The sequence below is a fragment of the Anolis sagrei genome, chromosome 4 (assembly GCF_037176765.1).
Source record: "Anolis sagrei isolate rAnoSag1 chromosome 4, rAnoSag1.mat, whole genome shotgun sequence".
Lineage (NCBI taxonomy): Eukaryota > Metazoa > Chordata > Lepidosauria > Squamata > Dactyloidae > Anolis > Anolis sagrei.
Genome location: NC_090024.1, coordinates 153,942,996 through 153,964,683, shown reverse-complemented (window position 1 = coordinate 153,964,683; position 21,688 = coordinate 153,942,996). Strand labels below are relative to the sequence as shown.

At 41.0% G+C, this 21,688-nt stretch overlaps 1 protein-coding gene across 1 annotated transcript in view; it reads left to right on the top strand.

Annotated features, from left to right (window-relative positions):
• Positions 1-4,586: 4,586 nt before the first annotated feature.
• Positions 4,587-21,688, top strand: part of LOC132773406 (calcium-activated chloride channel regulator 1-like) — a 31,792-nt gene continuing 14,690 nt past the window's right edge. The window contains exons 1-7 of the mRNA XM_067467055.1: positions 4,587-4,783; positions 5,915-6,055; positions 6,883-7,033; positions 8,598-8,706; positions 12,859-13,027; positions 15,827-16,048; positions 21,072-21,296. Coding sequence (XP_067323156.1) covers positions 4,625-4,783; positions 5,915-6,055; positions 6,883-7,033; positions 8,598-8,706; positions 12,859-13,027; positions 15,827-16,048; positions 21,072-21,296 — 1,176 coding nt within the window. The 5' untranslated portion in view covers positions 4,587-4,624. The remainder of the gene's footprint in view (positions 4,784-5,914; positions 6,056-6,882; positions 7,034-8,597; positions 8,707-12,858; positions 13,028-15,826; positions 16,049-21,071; positions 21,297-21,688) is intronic.

Here is a 21,688-nt window from a genome sequence, read left to right as displayed (position 1 = left end):
TAATTAAAATTAAATCTATTTGTATAACACTCAGAACAAAGCAGTGTATATCAATTCCCACCCTTTACTATTCAGTATGTTTGAATGAAGCCATATATAGGGAGGACTGTACTAGGATGAATGAGGTGGACACCTGGGTTAGAATTTGGTGTCATAAAAAGGCTACAAAGTCTTTATTTACTTTGTTATTGCATTTCTTTTTCCTGCCAGTGATAGAAAGAGGAGTTTAGGGTATTTTGCCTAATATGCCAAACTAACTGGCTTGTTGATACTGTGGCCTTTCCTTTGGTGTGTGTGAGCTGCCATTTGCTTTTCTGTCTTTGGTAGCAAAATGTCTAGGGAATGGTAGAATAGTAGTAGTAGTTATTTGTACTCCGCCCTATCTTCCCTAGGGGACTCAGGGTGGTTTCCAGCAAAAAAGGCAAACATTCAATGCCGATAACATCCAAACAGCATATAAAATAATATAAAAATGGTATATCACAGTCCCATCTGGGAACGCCTCCTTGCTTACTGGAAGATTGCTTAAGTGCATTTCTGCTCTTTGAACAACTTTGTTTGTTCAGTGTTTAAATGTTTTGATATATAAAAGAAGAAGCCCATTTTGTGTTTGCTTGCAGGCACGTACACTTTAGAACTGTATAAACACCAAGGAGTGTTGCAGTTTCGTTTTATATATAACTAGCTGTACCCGGCCATGCGTTACTGTGGCCCATTGTGGAGAAATGGGAAAAGAAAGAAAAGAGAAAGAGCTGGTTTGTAAGCTATCAATGCACAAGTGAAGTGGCAAAGTGTCAACCTAATATCGGCCATCTCAGTCTCCTCGAGGCCAAAGGGTTATATGGCTGTGTGGAAGGGCCCTGGGTTACCTGAGTTCACACTGCCATATAACCCAGTTCAAAGATATTATATATGTATTATTATTATTGTTATCATTATAGTCGTATAGGTATTATAGGCATATAGATATTATTATTAAAGGCATATAGGTATTATTATAGATGTTATCTCTTTATTTATTTCATATTGCATAAATTAGTATAAAACTGATAAAAAATAGGAGCACAGGGCTAAATATCTTTCGAGCAAAAATGGGCAACATATGTATGGATATTATTACAGACCTATAGATATTATTATTATAGATATTATATAGCTATTATTATTATAGATGTATACATATTATTATATGTATATAGATATTATTATTATAGGCATAGATATTATAGGCATATAGGTATTATTATAGATGTATAAATATTATTGACAGATATTATAATTATAGGCATATGGATATTATAGATCTATAGATATTATTATAGGCATATAGACATTATTATTACAGACATGCAGATATTATTATAGATATGTAGATATTATTGTTATAGACATATAGATATCATATATATATATATATATATATAGACTTATAGATATTATTATGATAGATATATAGATATTATTATTGTAGATATACTATATCCCAGGGTTGCTGTAAAGTAAAAATGGATGGCCATTTTTTGGGAGTGTTTTGATTGTGCCTTCCTTCCTGGACAACCTTTCCTAACTCACAGAACATGCGTTTTTGTCCTTTCTTTGAATACTGGACTTCATTGCCCAGAATTCCTTCCCATAACTCAGTATGGGTGAGCTTTCTGGGCACACACACACAGAATCCCTCCTGTGTGAGATCCCAGCGGTGGCACCTCCATGCTGCTGACAGCAGGAGTGGGAAAGGAAAAGAAAGGAAGGGAAGGGAAGGGGAAGGAAGGGGAGGGGGTGGATCTGGAGGAGGGTGTCCTCTCTCTCCCCCCCCCCCCTCCTTCCCTCCCTCCCCCCCCCCCCCCCCTCTCTCTCTCTCAATCCTTTGGGAAGAGAGAGGCAGGGTAGCAAGAGGGATATACTGGCCAACTTTTCCTCCCTCTCTCAAGCTACCTCTCTCTCAGCTGTTGGTTCCCTCCCCCTCGTGCAGGAGGGAGGGGCGAGGGAGGGTGTTCTTTTAATGCATACTCTGTATAGTCATTTAGGTTTGTGGGGGCTTAAGTTCTTTCCGGTTAAATTGTGTTTGTTTTTTTGAGTGAAGGACATACATTGCTTTAGTTGGTGTCTTGTGTTCAAATTTGGTGTCAATTCATCCAGAGGTTTTTGAGTTCTCTTAATCCCACAAACTAATATTACATTTTTATTTAAATAAAAGTTTGAGGATGGACTCACACTTTATTTTGAATATACAATCAGAGCATAGCATGTGTCAAAGTAGCATTCCTTATTGCCCTACCATCCCTTTCCAGAACTTGCAATAACATTTGATGCTGAAGTGTAAAGTAACAGCACCATGACATTAGAGAAATATTTTTATATCTTCTGAATACAGAGGAGAACTCTAATAACGTAAGAATGAGACAGATGCAAGGAAAATAAAGTCTTCATAAGGAAGTTTATAAAGACTTGCTTTTCTACCAGTGGAAAGAATAGCCGGGTAAAGGTTTCCATTAAAAAATCATCACATAATAAGAATATAATAATAAAATTTTATTTCTAGACCGCTCTCTCTCCTGGAAAGGACTCAGGGTGGTTTACAGACACAAAACAAATATTCAATGCCTCAAATGAATACAAACACATCAAAATTATACAAGATAATGCAACAGTAAACTTACAACAAAGAATTAAGCATTGAGATGAAAATAATAAAAAACAATCCAATAAGACATAGTAAACTAAAACATGATTAAACATTACAACATGTACTCTAAAAGTAATTATGATACAATTACATTAAAATAGCTAACACCAATATTCATTTAATATGTATCGTAGGAGCCACAAAATACAATTGGATTAGTCAGTGAACACCAGAAGCAACTTGCAGTTTCTCAAGTTGCCCCTGACACGAAAAAGCAACAAAGCATACGAATGGGTTAAAATGTCCTAATCCTCCCCCTCCATAGACAGCATTTCAAAAAGACATCCACTTAATTATTTCTACCACGGAAATAATTACTATAGAATAATAGAATTATTGAGTTGGAAGAGACCTCGTAGGCCATCCAGTCCAACCCTCTGCCCCGAAGCAGGAAAATCACATTCAAAGCACCCCCGACAGATGGCCATCCAGCCTCTGTTTAAAAGCTTCCTTAGAAGGAGCCTCCACCACACTCCGGGGCAGAGAGTTCCAACGCTGAACAGATCTCACAGCCAGGAAGTTCTTCCTAATGTTCAGGTGGAATCTTCTTTCCTGTAGTTTGAAGAAAGCTATATAGAAAGCTTCTTTAGAAAAACATCTTACTTGAAGAAGAGATAACTTGGTTTATGTGAGTTATGCAACTCTTCTCACTGGTATTCTTCTAACTATAAATCTCGAAATTATGTTAGCATGTGCTAGTTTCATCTTTGTGTGCTAACATACAAACTGTTGATTCATTCTATCATGTTCAAAGCCCTCATTAATTCTATCCTATTCAAAGTTGTTTTAACTAAAAAAAATCTGCTGAATATGTATTAATCAAATGGCAAAAATGTATGAGTGTAATAGTGAAAGGAATTGCCTTAGGTGTCAAAACATCTTTAATGTCATAAATTTATTATCCACAGGAAGACTTGAGAAACTGCAAGTTGCATACTGTTTCCCAATATGTATCATAGTGCAGAAAGAATCTTTCTGTAGTTTTCTACAGAGTAACATAATTCATCATAGAATCATAGAGTTCAAAGCGTCCTCTTGGGCCACCCAGTCCAACCCCTGCCACGAAGCTGGAAAATCACATTCAAAGCACCCCCGACAGATGGCCATCCAGCCTCTGTTTAAAAGCTTCCAAAGAAGGAGCCTCCACAACATCTCAGGGCAGAGAGTTCCACTGCTGAACGGCTCTCACAGTCAGGAAGGTCTTCCTAATGTTCAGATGGAATCTCCTTTCTTGTAGTTTGGAGCCATTGTTCCGCGCCCTAGTCTCCAGGGCAGCAGAAAACAAGCTTGCCCCTTCCTCCCTATGATTTCTCCCAGTTGAAGTCCCAAAAGCCAGAAGGGCCAAAGTTTGTCCATGCCTGGTATAGATGCATCCTAGGTATACAGTATATTCCTAGAAGTCTTTTTGTAGAAACTCTCAAGCTGGGAAACAGGACAGGCAGGACAGGGCCCATTGTGAAGGCAGCAGGCTTAGGAGGGGCCTAGAGAGGCCTGCAAGGCCCGAGGCTCCCCACAGTCCTCCCAATAGGGCAAGCAGGGGCTGCTGAGGCTGCAAGGCCTACCCATGCCCCAATCCCCTCAGCAACATAGCGATTGGCGGCAAACCACCGGACAGATGGAGGATCTGCCTCATGGAGCAAGGAGACAAGGCCGGCCTTGACAAGCCTGCCTCAGGGCCGCTCCAAAGCACCCAAGGGAGGCGGAGGCCTTCTCTTCCTCTCCCTAAGAAGTATTCTTAAGGACTGGTGACAGGTTTATTTCTGACAGGAGCAAGCGCCTGGATGTTGTCGGCAGAACAAAGCCTGTCATAAAACACCGGTTAAACGTAACAGAGGGTTTCTTTTTGTATGTGTGTGTATGTGTTTACACAGCTGCATTGTTTACCCCTCTGTGCCACCATTTCTGCCCAAGACGAGATAGAGCCTGGCACAAGCGAAGATGGCGCAGAAAGAGTGGCACCTTTTCCTGGTGTTGCTGCTGCTGCTCCGTGGGGCGAAGGGGAGCCTTGTAAAGCTCAACAATGGTGGATATGAAGATGTCGTGATTGGCATTCACCCCAGCATTGCGGAAAACACCAAAATCATTAACACCTTAAAGGTAAAACCACTACATTAGGTTGATGTATTGAATTTGTAGCAGCGTAGCCATTGGTGAGTTTAGCTAACCAGAACCACAAAGAGAAAAGAGTAAAAAATAGATTATTATTATTATTACTACTAGTACTATTTATTATTTTGGAGTGGCCATAGACCGGTGTTTCAGGTTGTTACTGTAAATCCTCTCATAGGCCCCTTCCATGCTGCCATATAATCCAGATTATCAAAGCAGATAATCTAGATTGTATGTGATAGTGTAGAAGGGGCCAAAATTGCAGTAAAATGATATTCTGTGCACTTTTTTGTCAGGTTAGAACTACACTGCCATATAATCCAGTATCTGATTCTGGATTATCTGATTTCAAGTGGAATATATGCCCCTGGTGGTGCAGCGGGTTAAATCTCTGAGCTGCTGAACTTGCTGATTGAAAGGTTGGCAGAGAGAGGGAATACATCCCATCTGGATTACTATAACATCCTCTACTTGGGGCGGCCTCTTAGAAGTGCTGGGAAACTTGAGCTGGTTCAAAGAGCTGCAGCCAGGTTGCTAACTGGGTCTGGCTATAGGGAGCAGACAACTCCCCTGTTACAGCAACTCCACTGGCTGCCAGTCTGTTTCTGGGTACATTCAAAGTGCTGGTTATGACCTTTACAACCCTAGATGGTTCATGTCCATGCTATTTGGCTGACTGCATCCCCTTGTAGGAACTTGCCCAGGGACTGAAATGTTCAGCAAAGGCCCTTCTCTCAGTCCCACCTCCAGCTCAAGCTCGGTTGGTGGAACGAGAGAGAGGACCTGCAGCTCCTTGTGCTGGGAAGCCAGAATGGCACCATCCCTGTTGTCCTTCCGGCAGCAGGCTAAAACCTTTCTATTCAGATAGGCTTTAAGAGATGGAGGTGTTTAGTCAGGAGATACTGTGATATTTAACTTTGAATATGTTTTGATGGATTTGTTTGTGTTTAATTCTGTTTTCATGGTTGCATATTTGTATATTTTAAATTGTATACTAATGCTTTTGTATCAAGCCGCTTTGAGTCCTCTTTGGATAAATAAAGCAGGTTATAAATCAATATAATAATAATAATAATAATAATAATAATAATAATGTTTTCTCCCATTTGTTCTTGTTAGGATATGTTAAAAGAGGCTTCTTCTTATCTCTACCATGCTTCACAACAGAGGTTTTATTTCAGGACTATAAAAATTGTAATACCTTCAACATGGGCATCAAAACCTGAATACAAAAGGGTATCCAGAGAATCCTACGAGAATGTAAGTGGGAAGCATCCTTTCAAATCTAAATGCAATGTTTGCCCCCCTTTTCAAGTTCCTATATTGGACGAAAGGCGGGATAAAAATAAAGTATTATAGATATAATTATAATGTTTTGAATGCTGTAACTTTCTTTACAGTAGTTATTGAGAGAATTGGGGTTGTGCACAATATAATGTTCTTATGGTTGTGATAACAGCTTTAAAGAAGGATTCGTCAGATCAATTAATAAAGTATCAATAATAGGCATATTCGAAGCCATAACAACCAAAGATAATTTCTAGTTTTACCTAGGGGCCATATGCCTCTAAAGGTCAGTTGCTAAGGTAAAATGGGAAACAATGGAGAAACAGCTTTCAAATTGTATTTATAGTTGTGCAAAAAATACCTTGAAACTGCTCCGCGTCGCCTCTGGGCTGAGAGGGGCGGTATATAAATATAGGAAGTAAATAAATAAATAAGAGACTGTCTTATTTACACTTTTATCCTGATTTTTTAAAGGCTTATTTTATGTTCAAGCACTATGTCCTTATTTGGTTATAAGATTATTACATTGAGACTTAATTCTAAACAAATCTTCATAGGCGCTGATACACTGCCATATAAAATCCAGATTATCTGCTTTGATCTGAATGATATGGAAGTTTAGATTCTTATAACTCACTTTGAAGCAGATAAAGTGGATTATCTGGATTGATAATCTGGATTATATGGCAGTGTAGAAGGGGGCATAATTATAATTGTCTTCTTTCTTCTCTTCTTTGGCTTCTGCTACTTGTACATCTACTTTGATGGTGCTCTCTAAAACAGGTCCTATTTCATTTTAGGCAGATATCATTGTGGAAGAACCTTTCTTGAAATTTGTAGATGATCCTTACACTTTGCAGTATGGAGGGTGTGGCATAAAGGGACGCTACATTCATTTCACCTCTGACTTCTTGATAGAGGACCATTTTCTCGGCTTCTATGGGTCACGAGGTAATATATCTTAATTCAAACTCATAGTCAAGGGCTTTTTTTAAAAAAAAAATCACAGGATACTAAATGTAGTAAGGATTAGCAATATTCCATTAGCAATGTTCAAGCTGCAAAAAAATCTTTCTCAAACAAAGTGAATTAGTCTTGTTTGCCAGCATACCTTATCATATGTCTTTAAACCAGGTAAAAGACAACGATTGAGTTGAACCTATTGTTACACACATGAGGTGCTCTCTCACACTTTTGACTAGGAACCATTCCACACAGCCCTATATCCCAGAATATCAAGGCAGAAAATCCCACAATATCTACTTTGAACTGGGTTATCTGAGTCCACACTCAGATAATGTAGGATTTTCTGCCTTGATATTCTGGGCTGTGTGGAAGGGGCATAGGTTGGGAGAAGGAACTAATTGATCATTGCCTAGTGAAGCACACTTTTTTTTTTGCAATTTATTTATTTATTCAAATAGACATTGATGCACACTTTTGAACTTCTAGTGGTTTCTTCATCAGGCAAAATATGTTTAAAATCATATAAACTTGTCTCAGTCCCCAGAATCTCATAAGAGGGGAGATCCTTCTGAAATTCAGCAGAAACAATGCCTGATACAGAATGTAGGCCTTTTGCCATAACTTTTCCCCCCTTACATCAGAGATGTTAAACTCATTTTCACCAAGGGCTACCTGAGCCTTATGGTTGACTTCAAAGGGCAACTGAATCCATGGACTGGGTTTCTATGGATACAGGGAACCAGCTATAATTTTGTGACATAGTAGTCAGTGCTCTTTAGTTTCCCCTCAATTTGAGTCCTCAGATGCTATTAAATGGCAACTCAGTTTTTCTTTATCCCTCATGCGAACTAGGGATGAAGGGAATTGCAACTCAAAAGCTCTTGTGATTCTGAAGTCTTGGGAAAGGTTAAAGGATATTTTAAAGTCAGATATCCTGCCCACGAGCCATGTATCTAAATGCAAAAGCCAATATCCTGACTAAACAGAACAAATTACAGCCTTCCAGATATTACTGTATCACAGCTCCCATCAACTCTAATCTTCAAATGTAACAATACAGGAGTTGTAATCTAACATCTGGAGGGTCACATAAAATGATATAATGGCCCAATTTGGCCTGTGGGCCTTGAGTTTAACACACGTACCCTACATTATTTCGTTATCATCTCTTGCCTGATGAAGAAGCCAGTCATGCTTTCAAGTACATTTTGGTAGAACAATAAAGTACCACACTTTTGCGGATTTATTTTTTAGTTTTATTTTACTTTATGGCTTACATGGCTACCCTTGAATATATTGCCCAATGAGTGAATACAGGCACAGGATGTCTATTTCACAATACTAGAATCCAGAGTAACTTCACTTGTGTACATTTGCACTCTGTTAAAGACAAAAGAGTCATCTGACTGTCTGTCTGTTTCATAGTTGTTCCTTTTCTGATCTAAATAATTTCCAATCTTATTTAGATCTTTGAAGGGGGGTTGCAGTAGAACATGCAGCAAAAAATAATGCTGCTCCACTTAAGTTTGTTTTTATTGGCTTCTCACAGGCAGAGTCTTAGTCCATGAATGGGCTCATCTCAGATGGGGTGTCTTTGATGAATACAGTAATGATGCACCTTTCTATTCTACAGGAGCAAACAAGTCTGAAGCAACAAGGTACCATACTAAAGGCATAGTTTTCAAAGAAGCAGCCATGTTATTCCCTTCTAGTATTAAATACGAGGAAGGAAGGGGGAGAAAAGAAATGTGTGAACACTTTTAACAATAATTTTTATTTCTGAAGGAGGGTTTGTAAATATGAAGCCACTTTCCTTGTTCAAGGGCCCCAACCTTGTTCAAAGGCCACAACTGAGGACCAGGGTGTGATCCTTGAACATGAAATTACAAAGGAAGAGAAATGGCTGAACTGAATTATATTAACAAAGTCTAACTCAGTGGTTCTCAACCTTCCTAATGCTGTGACCCCTTAATACAGTTCTTCATACTGTGGTGACTTCCAACCACAAAACTATTTCTGTTGCTACTTCATAACATGTAATTTTGCTACTGTTGTGAATTGTAATGTATTTATCTGATATGCAGGATGTATTTTCATTCACTTGACCAAATTTGGCACAAATACCTGATACGCCCAAATTTGAATACTGGTGTAGTTGCGGAGGGGGGGGGGGTTATTTTGTTATTTGGGAGTTGTAGTTGCTGGGATTATAGTTCACCTACAATCAAAGAGCATTCTGAACACCAATAATGGAATTGAACCAAACTTGGCACAAAGAACTCCCATGGCCAACAGAAAATTTTGGAAGGGTGTGGTGAGCATTGACTTTGAGTTTTGGAGTTGTCATTCATCTACATATAGAGAGGTCTGTGGCCTCAAACAATGATGGATCTGGACCTTGACATTTGGGAGTTGTAGTTGCTGGGATTTATCAAAGAGCACTCTGAACCCAGCCAAAAATGAATCTGAACCAAACTTGACATAGTACCTATATGGCCAACATTGAATACATGGGGTTGAGGGGGGGGGGGCTGTTTTTGAATTCTGGGAGTTTTAATTCACCAACACACAGAGAACACTCTGTACAAACTGGTGATGGAACAAATAAACTTGCCATACATACCTAACAAGCCAAACTTTGAATACTGGTGAGATTTTGAGGGGACTGAGGTTGGAAGGTTGGGAATTATAGTTCACCCACATCAACAGAGCAATTGCGATTAAAACAGGCTGTGGTTTGACCACTCCTGAAAAAGACTTCTCTTGACTCCACGGTGCTGAGTAACTACAGACCAATCTCCAACCTTCCTTTCTTGGGCAAGGTGATGGAACGGGTGGTTGCCTCTCAGCTCCAGGGCTTTTTGGATGACATAAATTACCTGGACCAGTCACAGTCTGGCTTCAGGCCTGACCACGGCACTGAGACGGCTTTGGTTGCCTTGGTGGATGACCTCTGCAGGGAGCTGGACAGGGGGAGTGTGACCCTGCTGGTTCTCTTGGACATTTCAGCGGCTTTCGATACCATCGATCATGGTATCCTTCTGGTATGACTCTCCGGGATGGGTCTTGGAGGCACGGCTCTATCGTGGCTCCAGTCCTTCCTGGAGGGCCGTTCCCAGATGGTGAAGCTGGGAGACGCCTGCTGAGACCCCTGGCCGTTGACCTGTGGGGTTCCGCAAGGTTCCATTCTATTTCCCATGCTTTTTAACATCTTCATGAAACTGCTGGGAGAGGTCATCCAATCCTGACAAGACAGAGGTCCTCCTGGTTGATCATAAACCAGATCGAGGTATAGGGTGGCGACCTGTGCTGGACGGGGTTACACTCCCCCTGAAGTCACAGCCCCGCAGTTTGGGTGTCCTCCTGGACTCATCACTTACGCTTGAAGCTCAGGCGTCGGCGGTGGCCGGGAGGGCCTTTGCACAACTGAGACTCGTGCGCCAACTGTGACTGTACCTCGTGAAGACGGATCTGGCCAGGGTGGTCCATGCCTTAGTCACCTCCAGATTGGACTACTGTGATGCACTCTATGTGGGGCTGCCCTTGAAAATGGCCTGGAAATTTCAGTTGGTTCAACGGGCGGCGGCCAGGTTGTTAACTGGTGCTCCTTACAGGGAGAGGTCAACCCTCCTGTTTAAGGAGCTCCATTGGCTGCCGTTCATTTTCCGGGACCAATTCAAGGTGTAGGTGCTTACTTGCAAAGCCCTAAACGGATTGGGATCCATCTACCTGTGTGACCACATTTCCGTATATTAACCCACACAATCTCTTTGTTCATCTGGAGAGGCCCTGCTCACGATCCCACCTGCATCGCAAGCGCGATTGGTGGGAATGAGGGACAGGGCCTTCTCGGTGGTGGCCCCATGACTCTGGAACTCCCTCCCCAAGGACATCAGGCATGCCCCAATGTTGGCAGTCTTTAGAAGGTGCTTGAAACATGGATGTTCCAGTGTCCCTTCCCAGAATAAGGAATCCCAAGCAATATGTCCCATATGCACTTTACGAAAGATCTAGGAATGTCTGCACGCCCACCTATCCCTAAAATATCCATCCTATTTCACTTGGACATGCCCAGCATTTTTTAAAATTTTAATCATTACATTTGGCCCTGCCACATATTTTTAAATGTGTCATGATTATTGTTATTGTTTTGCTTTGCTTATGAGTTATTTATTGTTGTATTGTTGTTGTTGTGTTTTATTGATGTATTTGGGCTCGGCCTCTTGTAAGCCGCACCGAGTCCTGCGGGAGATGGTAGCGGGGTATAAATAAAGGTTTATTATTATTATTATTATTATTATTATTATTATTGTGCATACCCAACTGATGGATCTGAACCAAGCTTAGCATAAATATCCAATATGACCAACTTTGAATACTGATGTGGTTTTTTTTGGGGGGGGGGGGACTGACCCAACATGATGGTAATTGTAGTTCTCTCTGCATCCAGGTAATTGTAGTTCTCCCTGCATCTCCCTTCCCCACTTGAAGTCTCAGAAACAGCCGTCCCCTTGGCTGAGAGCCAGCCAATCACAGCAGGAGGGGGGGGGGGGCTTTTGGTGGGAAGATTCGTCATCTATTTCCAAAAAAGGATGAGAAGGACAGGTGGAGAGATCTTCAGCCTTCTCTGCCAAAGGGGTTCCTAAGACCATCAGACGTATGTGGTTTCTAATAGTCTTTGGTGACCCCTCTGAAACCCCCCGCACGACTCCCCTAGGGGTCCTGACCCCCAGACTGAGAAACTCTGGTCTAAGTCTTTAGCAGAAGTATGAACAAAGACAATGGTTTCACAATACACCATTTATATTTATACAAACAGCTTTCCACATTCATGATTTTCATACTTGTGGTTGGTTGGTTGGTTGTTCACAAGCTTGTACTGTTGTGCCTAACTTTTGGAAGTTGGGGCTGCTGTGTGAACAGAATTAAAAAGGTGGGCTGCAACAAAGCAGTTTTAAAAAAAATGCAACACAGGTCCTAGTATTTATGTCCCAGGGAATCTATTGCTTTCCACTCCCTTTTTGATATACTAATTTTATTTACAGGAACATTCCATTTTATAATGGGAAGCTAAGGGTCTCCTATTGCCACTCTTTCTCTTCCCCATCTTGCCCTTCGGCCCCAACTCCCTCCTTGTTTTATCCCGCTTCTCTTCCTGTTCCTTGAAGGAGAGGTAGGAAGGTGACAGTGTGAAATAAAAAAAAAAGGTGGGAGAGAAAGAAAAGAGGACAAGGTGAGGAAGAAGGGAAGGAAGTTGAACAATTTATATTAATTCCCTCAGAAGAATCATTATTGTTTTTTGAAAAGGTGACCAAACTGCTATGGCTAGTAATTTTAATAATTGTTGTTGTTGACTAGGATGGCAAAAGCTAGGAACTCAGGCCCCTTCTACACTGCCAAATAAAATCCAGATTATCTATTTTGAACTGTATTATATGGTAGTGTATACACATATAATCCAGTTCAAAGCAGATAATGTGGGTAATTTGCTTTGCTAATCTGGGTTATACGGCAGTGTAGAAGGGGCCTTAGTTCATCCTGGGAGGATCTAAAAGAAGTACAGCCCCCCACTATACTTTCTCCATCATGATGCCACTCCTGGCCATTTCAGATGGCTAGCTGGGGAAATGGTGGCAGCTGGACTCCCAAGGCAGCACTGATACTTTCCCCTTTCTATGGAATGACTCTTGGCCTATCCACGTGTCATATCAAAATCCATAATTTTGATCCCCAAACCTTCCCTCAATTTATGCATAAGGCAATTTATACATGACCATATATGCTAACTGTATTTTAAAAATATCCTTCAGATGCTCAGCTGGTATCACTGGCCAATACATATTCCAAATTAGTGAAGGTGAAATCAGAAATTGCAGAACTGAACGCCAAACTGAGCTTTATGAGCCTGGTTGCCTGTTTATCCCTCATATAAAGCAAACTTCACTGGCATCGATAATGTTCATGCAAAGTCTGTCTTCAGTAAGTATGACTACGATCTATAAGAATTTGTTAGTTTAATGTCTCTCTTCAAAAATACAAAATATTGTCCAACTTGTTGCCAAATAGAATCTTGCTTCATTGTTTCAGGTGACTACAGCATGAAATTCTGCAACTAATGCAAATTTGGAAGTAGAGCTCGCTAGATGTTTTTATTAAGAACTAGTTGTCCCCTGCCACAAGTTGCTGTGACCCAGTCTGGTGACCTGGAAGATCAAGTAATGAGAAAGTGCTGGTTTCTAATATATGTAATGTTTTTATGCTTGTGGGTCAACAGTATTTCTTCCTGTTTCTTTGTCAGTGTTGATGTGGGAATTGTCTGGTTTGCCTACTCTGGAACATGCAACATGGAAATTGTCCTTCTTTAGGGGTCCCTTTCAAATCTATACTATATCTCTGTGTGTGTGAATCATTTCTATCTATCTAATCGATGGCTGGGTGGCTCTTTGTCAGGAAGGCTTTGATTATGTTTTCATGCCCTGGTGGAGGGAGTTGGATTGGATGGCCTTCAGTATGGGGGTTCTGTGTGGGAAGTTTGCCCCAATTCTGTCGTTGGTGGGGTTCAGAATGATCTTTGATTGTAGGTGAACTATAAATCCCAGTAACTAAAACCCCCAAATGTTAATGTCCCCCAAACTCCATCTGTGTCCATATTTGGGCTTATGGAACATTCGTGCCAAGTTTGGTCCAGATCCATCCTGGATTGAGTCCACAGTGCTCTCTGGATGTAGGTGAACTACAACTCCCAAACTCAAAGTCAATGCCCACCAAACCCTTCTAGTGTTTTCTGTTTGTCATGGGAGTCCTGTGTGCCAAGATTGGTTCAATTCCGTTGTTGGTGGAGTTCAGAATGCTCTTTGATTGTAGGTGAACTATAAATCCCAGGAACTACAACTCCCAAATAACAAACTCAATTTTTGAGTGATGGTCACTCCTTGGGTTAGTAGGTGCTGTGGCCAACCTTCCATCCCTCTTTCTCTCTCGCCTTCCTTCCTTCTCTCCCTCTTTCCTTCGTTCCTTCCTTTTTTTCCTTTCCTTCTCTCTTTCCTCCCTCCCTCCCTCCTTTTCTTTTATTTTCCTTCTTTCTCTCCTTTCTTCCTTCTCTCCCTTTCCTTCCTTTGGTCTTCGCTTTCATCCCTCCTTCTCTCTTTCCTGCTTTCTTCCCCTCCCTCTTACTCTCTCTTCTTTCTTCTCTGCCACTTCCCTTCCTTCCCTTCTTTACCTCTTGCCTGGGTACTGGAAGGAAGGATCCTTGGAGCCAGGCGTGGAGCAGGAAGGAGGGAGGTACTTTAGAGGCAGGCCTTGCTCACCCAGCACCGCCCCTTTTTTCTGCCATGGCTGCGGGGCGCCTTCTCGCCTGTTTGCCCATTGGGCATGCCGTTGGTGCCTCTCGTGCTGGCTGTGCTCGTGCGGCAGGGATGGGGGGAAGAGAATGGGTTTGAACACATGCGCAGTGTTCTCTTTTTAAATTTAAGGTCTTCCTGTTTTTTGGGAGAAATATTGTTGAGTGCAAGACATAGATTGCTCCAAATGCTGTGTTCTGTCCAAATTTGGTGTCAATTCCCCCCGTGTTTTTTGAGTTCTGTTAATATCACAAACGAACATTACATTTTTATTTATATAGAACACAGATATTACCATCTCCTTTTTCTCTTGTTCCTTCTCCTAGATTTCCCCCATCCTTCTTGTGCCATTCTCTTTCTTTTTGAAGTAGTTTTTTTGTGGGATTTCAGAACTTTAGGTAAACTGAAACATTTTATATTTTATATGACTGAGGGCGTAGCATATGTCAAACTAAAACTCCACAGAGTATCTCTAGCTTGTTTGTGTGGTACAGATTTTTCCATATTTGTAATATCTATCTTATATATATATATATATATATATATATAAATGCATAATGAGTACCTTAAAAACAAAAGAACCAATGAACGAAATCACACCAAATTTGGCTACAAAACGACTCACAACACAAGGAGTGACCATCACTCAAAAATTATGATTTTCTCATTTGGGAGTTGTAGTTGCTGGAATTTATAGTTCACCTACAACGATGGAATTGAACCAAACTTGGCACACAGAACTCCCATGACCAACAGAAAATACTGGAAGTGTTTGGTGGGCATTGACCTTGAGTTTTGGAGTTGTAGTTCACCTACATCCAGAGAGCAATGTGGACTCAAACAATGATGGATCTGGACCAAACTTGGCACAAGCACTCAATATGCCCAAATATGAACACAGATGAAGTTTGGGGGAAATAGACCTTGACATTTGCGATTTGTAGTCACTGGGATTTACAGTTCACCTACAATCAAAGAGCATTCTGAACCCACAAACGACAGAATTGGGGCAAACTTCCCACACAGAACCCCCATGACCAACAGAAAACGTAAACAAAGCCCTCCTGACAAAGAGCCATCCAGCCATAGATATAGATAGATATATATGATTCACACACACAGAGATATAGTATCATAGATTTGAAAGGGACCCCTAAAGAAGGACAATGATATGTTGCATGTTCCAGGGTGGGCAAACCAGACACTCTCCACATCAACACTGACGAAGAAGCAGCAAGGAATACTGTTTACCCACAACCATAAAGAAATTACATATATTAGAAACCACCACTTTCTCATTACTTGATTTTCCTGATCAGACTGGGCCACAGCAACATGTGGCAGGGGGTGGCTAGTTACTTTATAAAATGGGAACAGTTGTTTTTAACTAGGAATTACTAATGATCTCACAATCATGTGCTACTTTTTGCCTATTTAGATTTCACAGTTTTGTGACAAAAGTAATCATAACCTTATGGCACCAAACATGCAGAACAAAATGTGCAGCTACAAAAGCACATGGGAAGTGATTATGGGCTCTGCTGATTTTGCCAGTTCACGTCCATTAGATGCTCCTCCTCCTGACCCCACCATTCATTTGATGAAAATGCAGGAGAGAACTGTGTGTCTAGTGCTTGATACTTCTGGAAGGATGGAAAAGGTAAGTTTGTCTCCCATTATTTCTGCTTCTGATTAGATACAGCAATAGATATGTACGAAAGAGTTGTTCTAAGCCAGTGGTCCTCAAACCTTTTAAGCAGAGGGCTGGTTCATGGTCCCTCATACTGCTGGAGAGGTGTTCTATACTTTGAAAAAAGCATGAACAAATTCCTTTGCACACTACATATATCTTATCTGTAGTGGAAAAACCATGAAAAAACAATACAATACTTAACATGAAGTTAAAGTGTTAACCAACATAAACTTACCACTATTTCAATGGTAAGTGTGGAGGTCTTTCCACACAGTCCTATATTCCAGAATATCAAGGCAGAAAATCCCTCAATATCAGCTTTGAACTGGGTTATCTGAATCTAAACGCAGATAATGTGGGATTTTCTACCTTGATATTCTGGGATACTTTCTTACTTACTTACTTAGGCGATCCCTTGTTTTCCGAGGAGGATTGTCTTCCAGTATTCTGGTGGGTCCGTATGTGGCCAGGCACACCTGAGCCCAAAATAATCCAGTTTCTTTGAATCAAAGCATATATGGAATGATGGAAATGAATGTTTACATGCATCTGCATCTTCTTCCGCAGCGAGGGCAATGGTTTCCAAGTAGAAGGCGGTCTCGGTCGGGGTTGGCTTGACGCACCTTCCTCTTGGCACACTTCTCCCTTTCGCCCTCCATTCGTGCCTCTCCAAATTCTGCAGCACTGCTGCTCACAGCTGACCTCCAGCTGGAGCGGTCAAGGGCCAGGGCTTCCCAGTTCTCAGTGTCTATGCCAGAGTTTTTAAAGTTGGCTTTGAGCCCATCTTTAAATCTCTTTTCCTGTCCACCAACATTTCATTTTCCGTTCTTGAGTTCGGAGTAGAGCAACTGCTTTGGGAGATGGTGGTCGGGCATCCGAACAACGTGGCCGGTCCAGCGGAGTTGATGGCGGAGGACCATCGCTTCAGTGCTGGTGGTCTTTGCTTCTTCCAGCATGCTGACGTTTGTCCACTTGTTTTCCCAAGAGATTTGCAGGATTTTCCGGAGGCAGCGCTGATGGAATCGTTCCAGGAGTTGCATGTGATGTCTGTAGACAGTCCACGTCTCACAGGCATATAGCAGTGTTGGGAGGACAATAGCTCTATAAACAAGCACCTTGGTATCCCTACGGATGTCCCGGTCCTCAAACACTCTCTGCTTCATTCAGAAAAATGCTGCGCTTGCAGAGCTCAGGCAGTGTTGTATTTCGGTGTCGATGTTGACTTTGGTGGAGAGGTGGCTGCCAAGGTAGCAGAAATGATCAACATTTTCTGATGTCTGGGATACAGGGCTGTGTGGAAGGGCCCTGTGGCTGATGAGATAATCAAGTTAATTAGTTGTTGTGTGCCTTCAAGTCATTTCAGACCTTGGGCAACCCCCGGTCTAAAGTTTAGGGCAGGAACTGGGTAAATTACATTTGAGGGACCCATCTGGCCTGCAGGCCTTAGTTAGGGGACCCCCACTCTAGGCAATAGCAGGCGGTGATTTCCATCTTAGTTGAGTAGTGGTCAGATATCACCTGAATTTTAAAGCCATTCAAGATGTAAATTTCCCAAACATGTGCTAAATGATATTTCCGAAATATTTTCCATCCTCATTTATGAGTAAAAGGCAAACTGCCTGTCTGATATGGACCTTAGGACCCTTCTGCACTGCCATATAAAATTATAGTAATAATAATAATAATAATAATAATAATAATAATAATAACAATAATAACCTTCATTTTTATACCCCGTCACCATCTCATCGAAGGACCAAGCCCAGGGCATACAACAAAATTCACAAAATAAAACACAGTTAGAGACATAATAACATATAACGGTCCGATTATACCACAATTAAAAACAACAAAGTATGAAAACAATGTTAAAAACCATATCAAACCAACTCAACAACCAGCATCCAGATTATCTGATTTGAACTGGATTATATGAGAGTGTAGACTCAAATAATCCAGTTCAAAGACGATAATGTGGATTATCTGCTTTGATAATCTGGATTATATGGAAATGGAGAAGACCCTTCTACATTGCCATATCAACAATCCAAAGCAGTGATCTTTAAAGAATGAAGAAAAGTCAGCTTTGCAACCTTGATAGCTCTTTTAATGGATGTCTTTTAAAAGTACAAATTAAGGACCCTTCCACACAGCCATATAACCCAGAATATCAAGGCTTTGAACTGGATTATATGAGTCTACACTTTCATATGATCCAGCTCAAAGCAAGTAATCTGGATTTTATATGGCAGTGTAGAAAGGGCCTAAAACACGGAGTGGACTTCCCACTAAACTGTCATAGAAACCATCACCAGCCACTCCCTCCCCCACTCCACCTCCTGACATACCATTTTATCACACCAGAAAGACTCTAGGGAATGGTCTCTGCTGCCGGTGGGCCTCTCCAGTAAGTTTGGGGGCCTAAATGAGGGCTGGAGGAGAGGGATTGGGTGCTATCCCACACTTTTGGGTTCCAGAAAGCTGAAGGTGCAGGATGGCTGTGTGGACTGACCCCCCGGTGTCACAGAACACAATCCCGAAAGTCAGTCCTCACAGGTGCAATACATCATTAGACTAGGACCTTTTGGAAGGCCCAGATCTAATGAGGTATTTAATTAAACCTTAGTTTATTCCGAATAGATTCACTTTTAATGGAGGTAAACACCAAGACAGGTCCTGTGTTTTGGGCCGTTTTATGAACTTTAGTTCATGAAACTGACCAATCAAAGATCACGCTGTAGGATGCGAGGAAGGAACCAAATGGGTCCCCAGCCTCATTGTTCAGAAATAGACCAAATGATTGATGTGATGACTAATTCCAAGGCTCAAGAGAGCGAGCGAGCAAGAGAGAGAGAATTGGGTACAGTTCATGAGTCAACAGTTTGAAACTCTGATGAATCAGTGAACATGGTTAATAATAAGTTGGACATACTTGAGAAGTGGTTCTCAACCTGTGGGTCTCCAGATGTTTTGGCCTTCAATTCCCAGAAATCCCAACAGCTGGTAAACTGACTGGAATTTCTGGGAGTTGTAGGCCAAAACTCCTGGGGACCCACAAGTTGTGAACCACTGTACTAGATGATATCTTGAATAAGAGCCAATCAATAGACATCAGTCTGGGAATTCTAGTTCATGAAACTGACTAATCAAAGATGATGCAGTAGGATGCAAGGAAGGAACCGAATGAGGTGGAGATAATGAAAGAGCGAATTGATGACACACAAGATCAAAATCAAGTAGAAAGGAACCAATTGGGCCAAAGCAGAATGATCCCCAGATGTAAGTTCTGCAAGAAAAAATACAGATGAAACGGTTAGATGGTCTGCAGGGGCAGTCTCAAGTCAGACTGGGAGGCACTCCTGATGTGGCTCAAAGTTGGAAAAGGATACTAATCCAAAATTTTGTGGCGGAGTTCAGAATGCAAGAACTTGATGTGTAGAAACAGATAGGCCAATCATTTGGGGCAAATTTTCTACAAGAAAATAATGTTTAGAGATATGGCTGTAGCGTCTGTCATAAGGAGATTAAGAGACTCAATCGTCTGATGAAAACAAGGGGAGCATGTAAAAATGGATGTCAAGAAAATTGTAATTTTGATAAACTTTGGATAGAGCATAAGAGTTTGTGAAATGGTAGAAATGAACAAACTAATTTCAGCTATATAACTAATAAACATACAAAATAATTTCAAAATGATACAGATTTCAGGACTTGTTGGCTAAAAAGATACTATTATTATCCTACTTATACACTTCGTAATAGTTATCAATCCCTCATTAAGAATCCATGGATAACAGAGAAGTTGGTACCCCTTAACCAGATTTGGATTGTTGGGGGGCGGGGGGGGGGGGGGGGAGAGACAATAATAGTGATATATAGTAAAATTTTGTCTGCACAATACTAATTTACTAACTAACAGATTAAATTAAACCTTTAGATTATTTAGAAAATAATTACAATTTGATAAAAGAGTTAAAAGAGCTAAGAAATAATCTCAATAAGAACAATCAAGATGAACTTTTAACGAAGACAAGAAGGACATGGAATAATACAGAAAATATAAGAAGACACAACTATTGGGTTTTTAAATTCGATGATTATACTATCCCTTTTTTGCTTTCTATAATATATGGAATTTGTAATATTTTAATACTTTAAGTAATGTGTTGAAGAATTAGATGTAACAACTATGATTTTGTACAATGTCTTTCCCTCTGTTCCCTCAACCCCCTCCCTATTCCCCAGAAACATACTAGATACCAGTATTTGTGAAGAGTTAATCTACTAACAATAACTCAGTTGTGCCTACCTCCCTTTTTTGCTTTTTACTTGACTGTTCCATTTTTTCCTCTTGAGTGAAAAAATATGGAAATATTCAATTTAAAATTATTTTTAAAAAGAAATTACACAGCAGAAAATTAAAACGGAGGGTGCATCTGTCAATAGTCTGAATAGCTTAAGTATGTTGCTTTTCCTTTATTCAAATGTGTGTCCCTCCAAGTGTTTTGGACTTCAGCTCCCAGAATTCCTAGCCATTTGACTTCTGGGAGTTGGAGGCTCAAACAACAGGCGGGCCAAAAGTTTGATACCTCTGGGTTAGGGAATCATGATTGAAAGGTAGAGTATAAATCTTTAAAGGTAATGAAAAGATGTGGGGTTATCTTTCCTAAATTGATGTCCCCTCAATTTTCTATCCCGGACTATTGTGCTCCTCATTCCCAACCAGCATTAAGCAGCAATTATGGGAACTGTGATCCAGCACATCCATTGACCATGACCTTGGAGTAGCCTGTGTGAGATGAATAAAAAGAATGAAACATATGCTACATTCTGAAAGTTGGCTGATAAGGACAACAGACAAGAGAGAATGTACCAAACAAAGCCATGAACCCACAAAAGCACATTCCAAGCCTCACTGAAATGAATCTTTATGGAGTTGTCTAAATTTGATTAATTTCATCTTATGCACACCCCCCCCCTCCCAATGCAGGTAAATCGTCTTGGTCGGCTGAACCAAGCTGCAAAATTGTTTCTTCTTCAAATTATTGAAAGCGGATCCTGGGTTGGAATTGTAACATTCAGTAGTGAAGCAGCCACCAAGAGTGTGTTGCAAAAGATTGTCAATGACAGAGTGCGCCAAACTCTTGCAAGCTATCTTCCTACCACAGCCGTTGGAGAAAGTAAAATATGTGAAGGCGTGCTTGCAGGATTTCAGGTGAAGCGGGGATTTTTTTAACAAAAGCATTGTATACATCCCAATCTACTGCAAAAGGAGGAATTTTTGCAAGCTCCACATGTGTTTCCCCCCTGTCAAATAGATGAACACAAGAGAGAGCGCACAAAGGGATTTTAAAGCCTGGCAACTGCATTATAATCTATGAAGGTTGACTGAAAGAGCAATGGAACATCCCTGTGTGTTTCCAGCAGTAATTATTATCTCCCTTTTAGTATATTGGTGGAGGGCAGTTGTGCACAACATGTGGCCCAGGGGCTGGGTTGGATGCAGCCCACAGAGGCTCTGAGCATCGGTCTTAGAGAGGGCGGTCACATGCAGTGCAACAGCAAAGTAGAAATTGGAACCAACGATTCCTTTTTCCAAGTATTTTT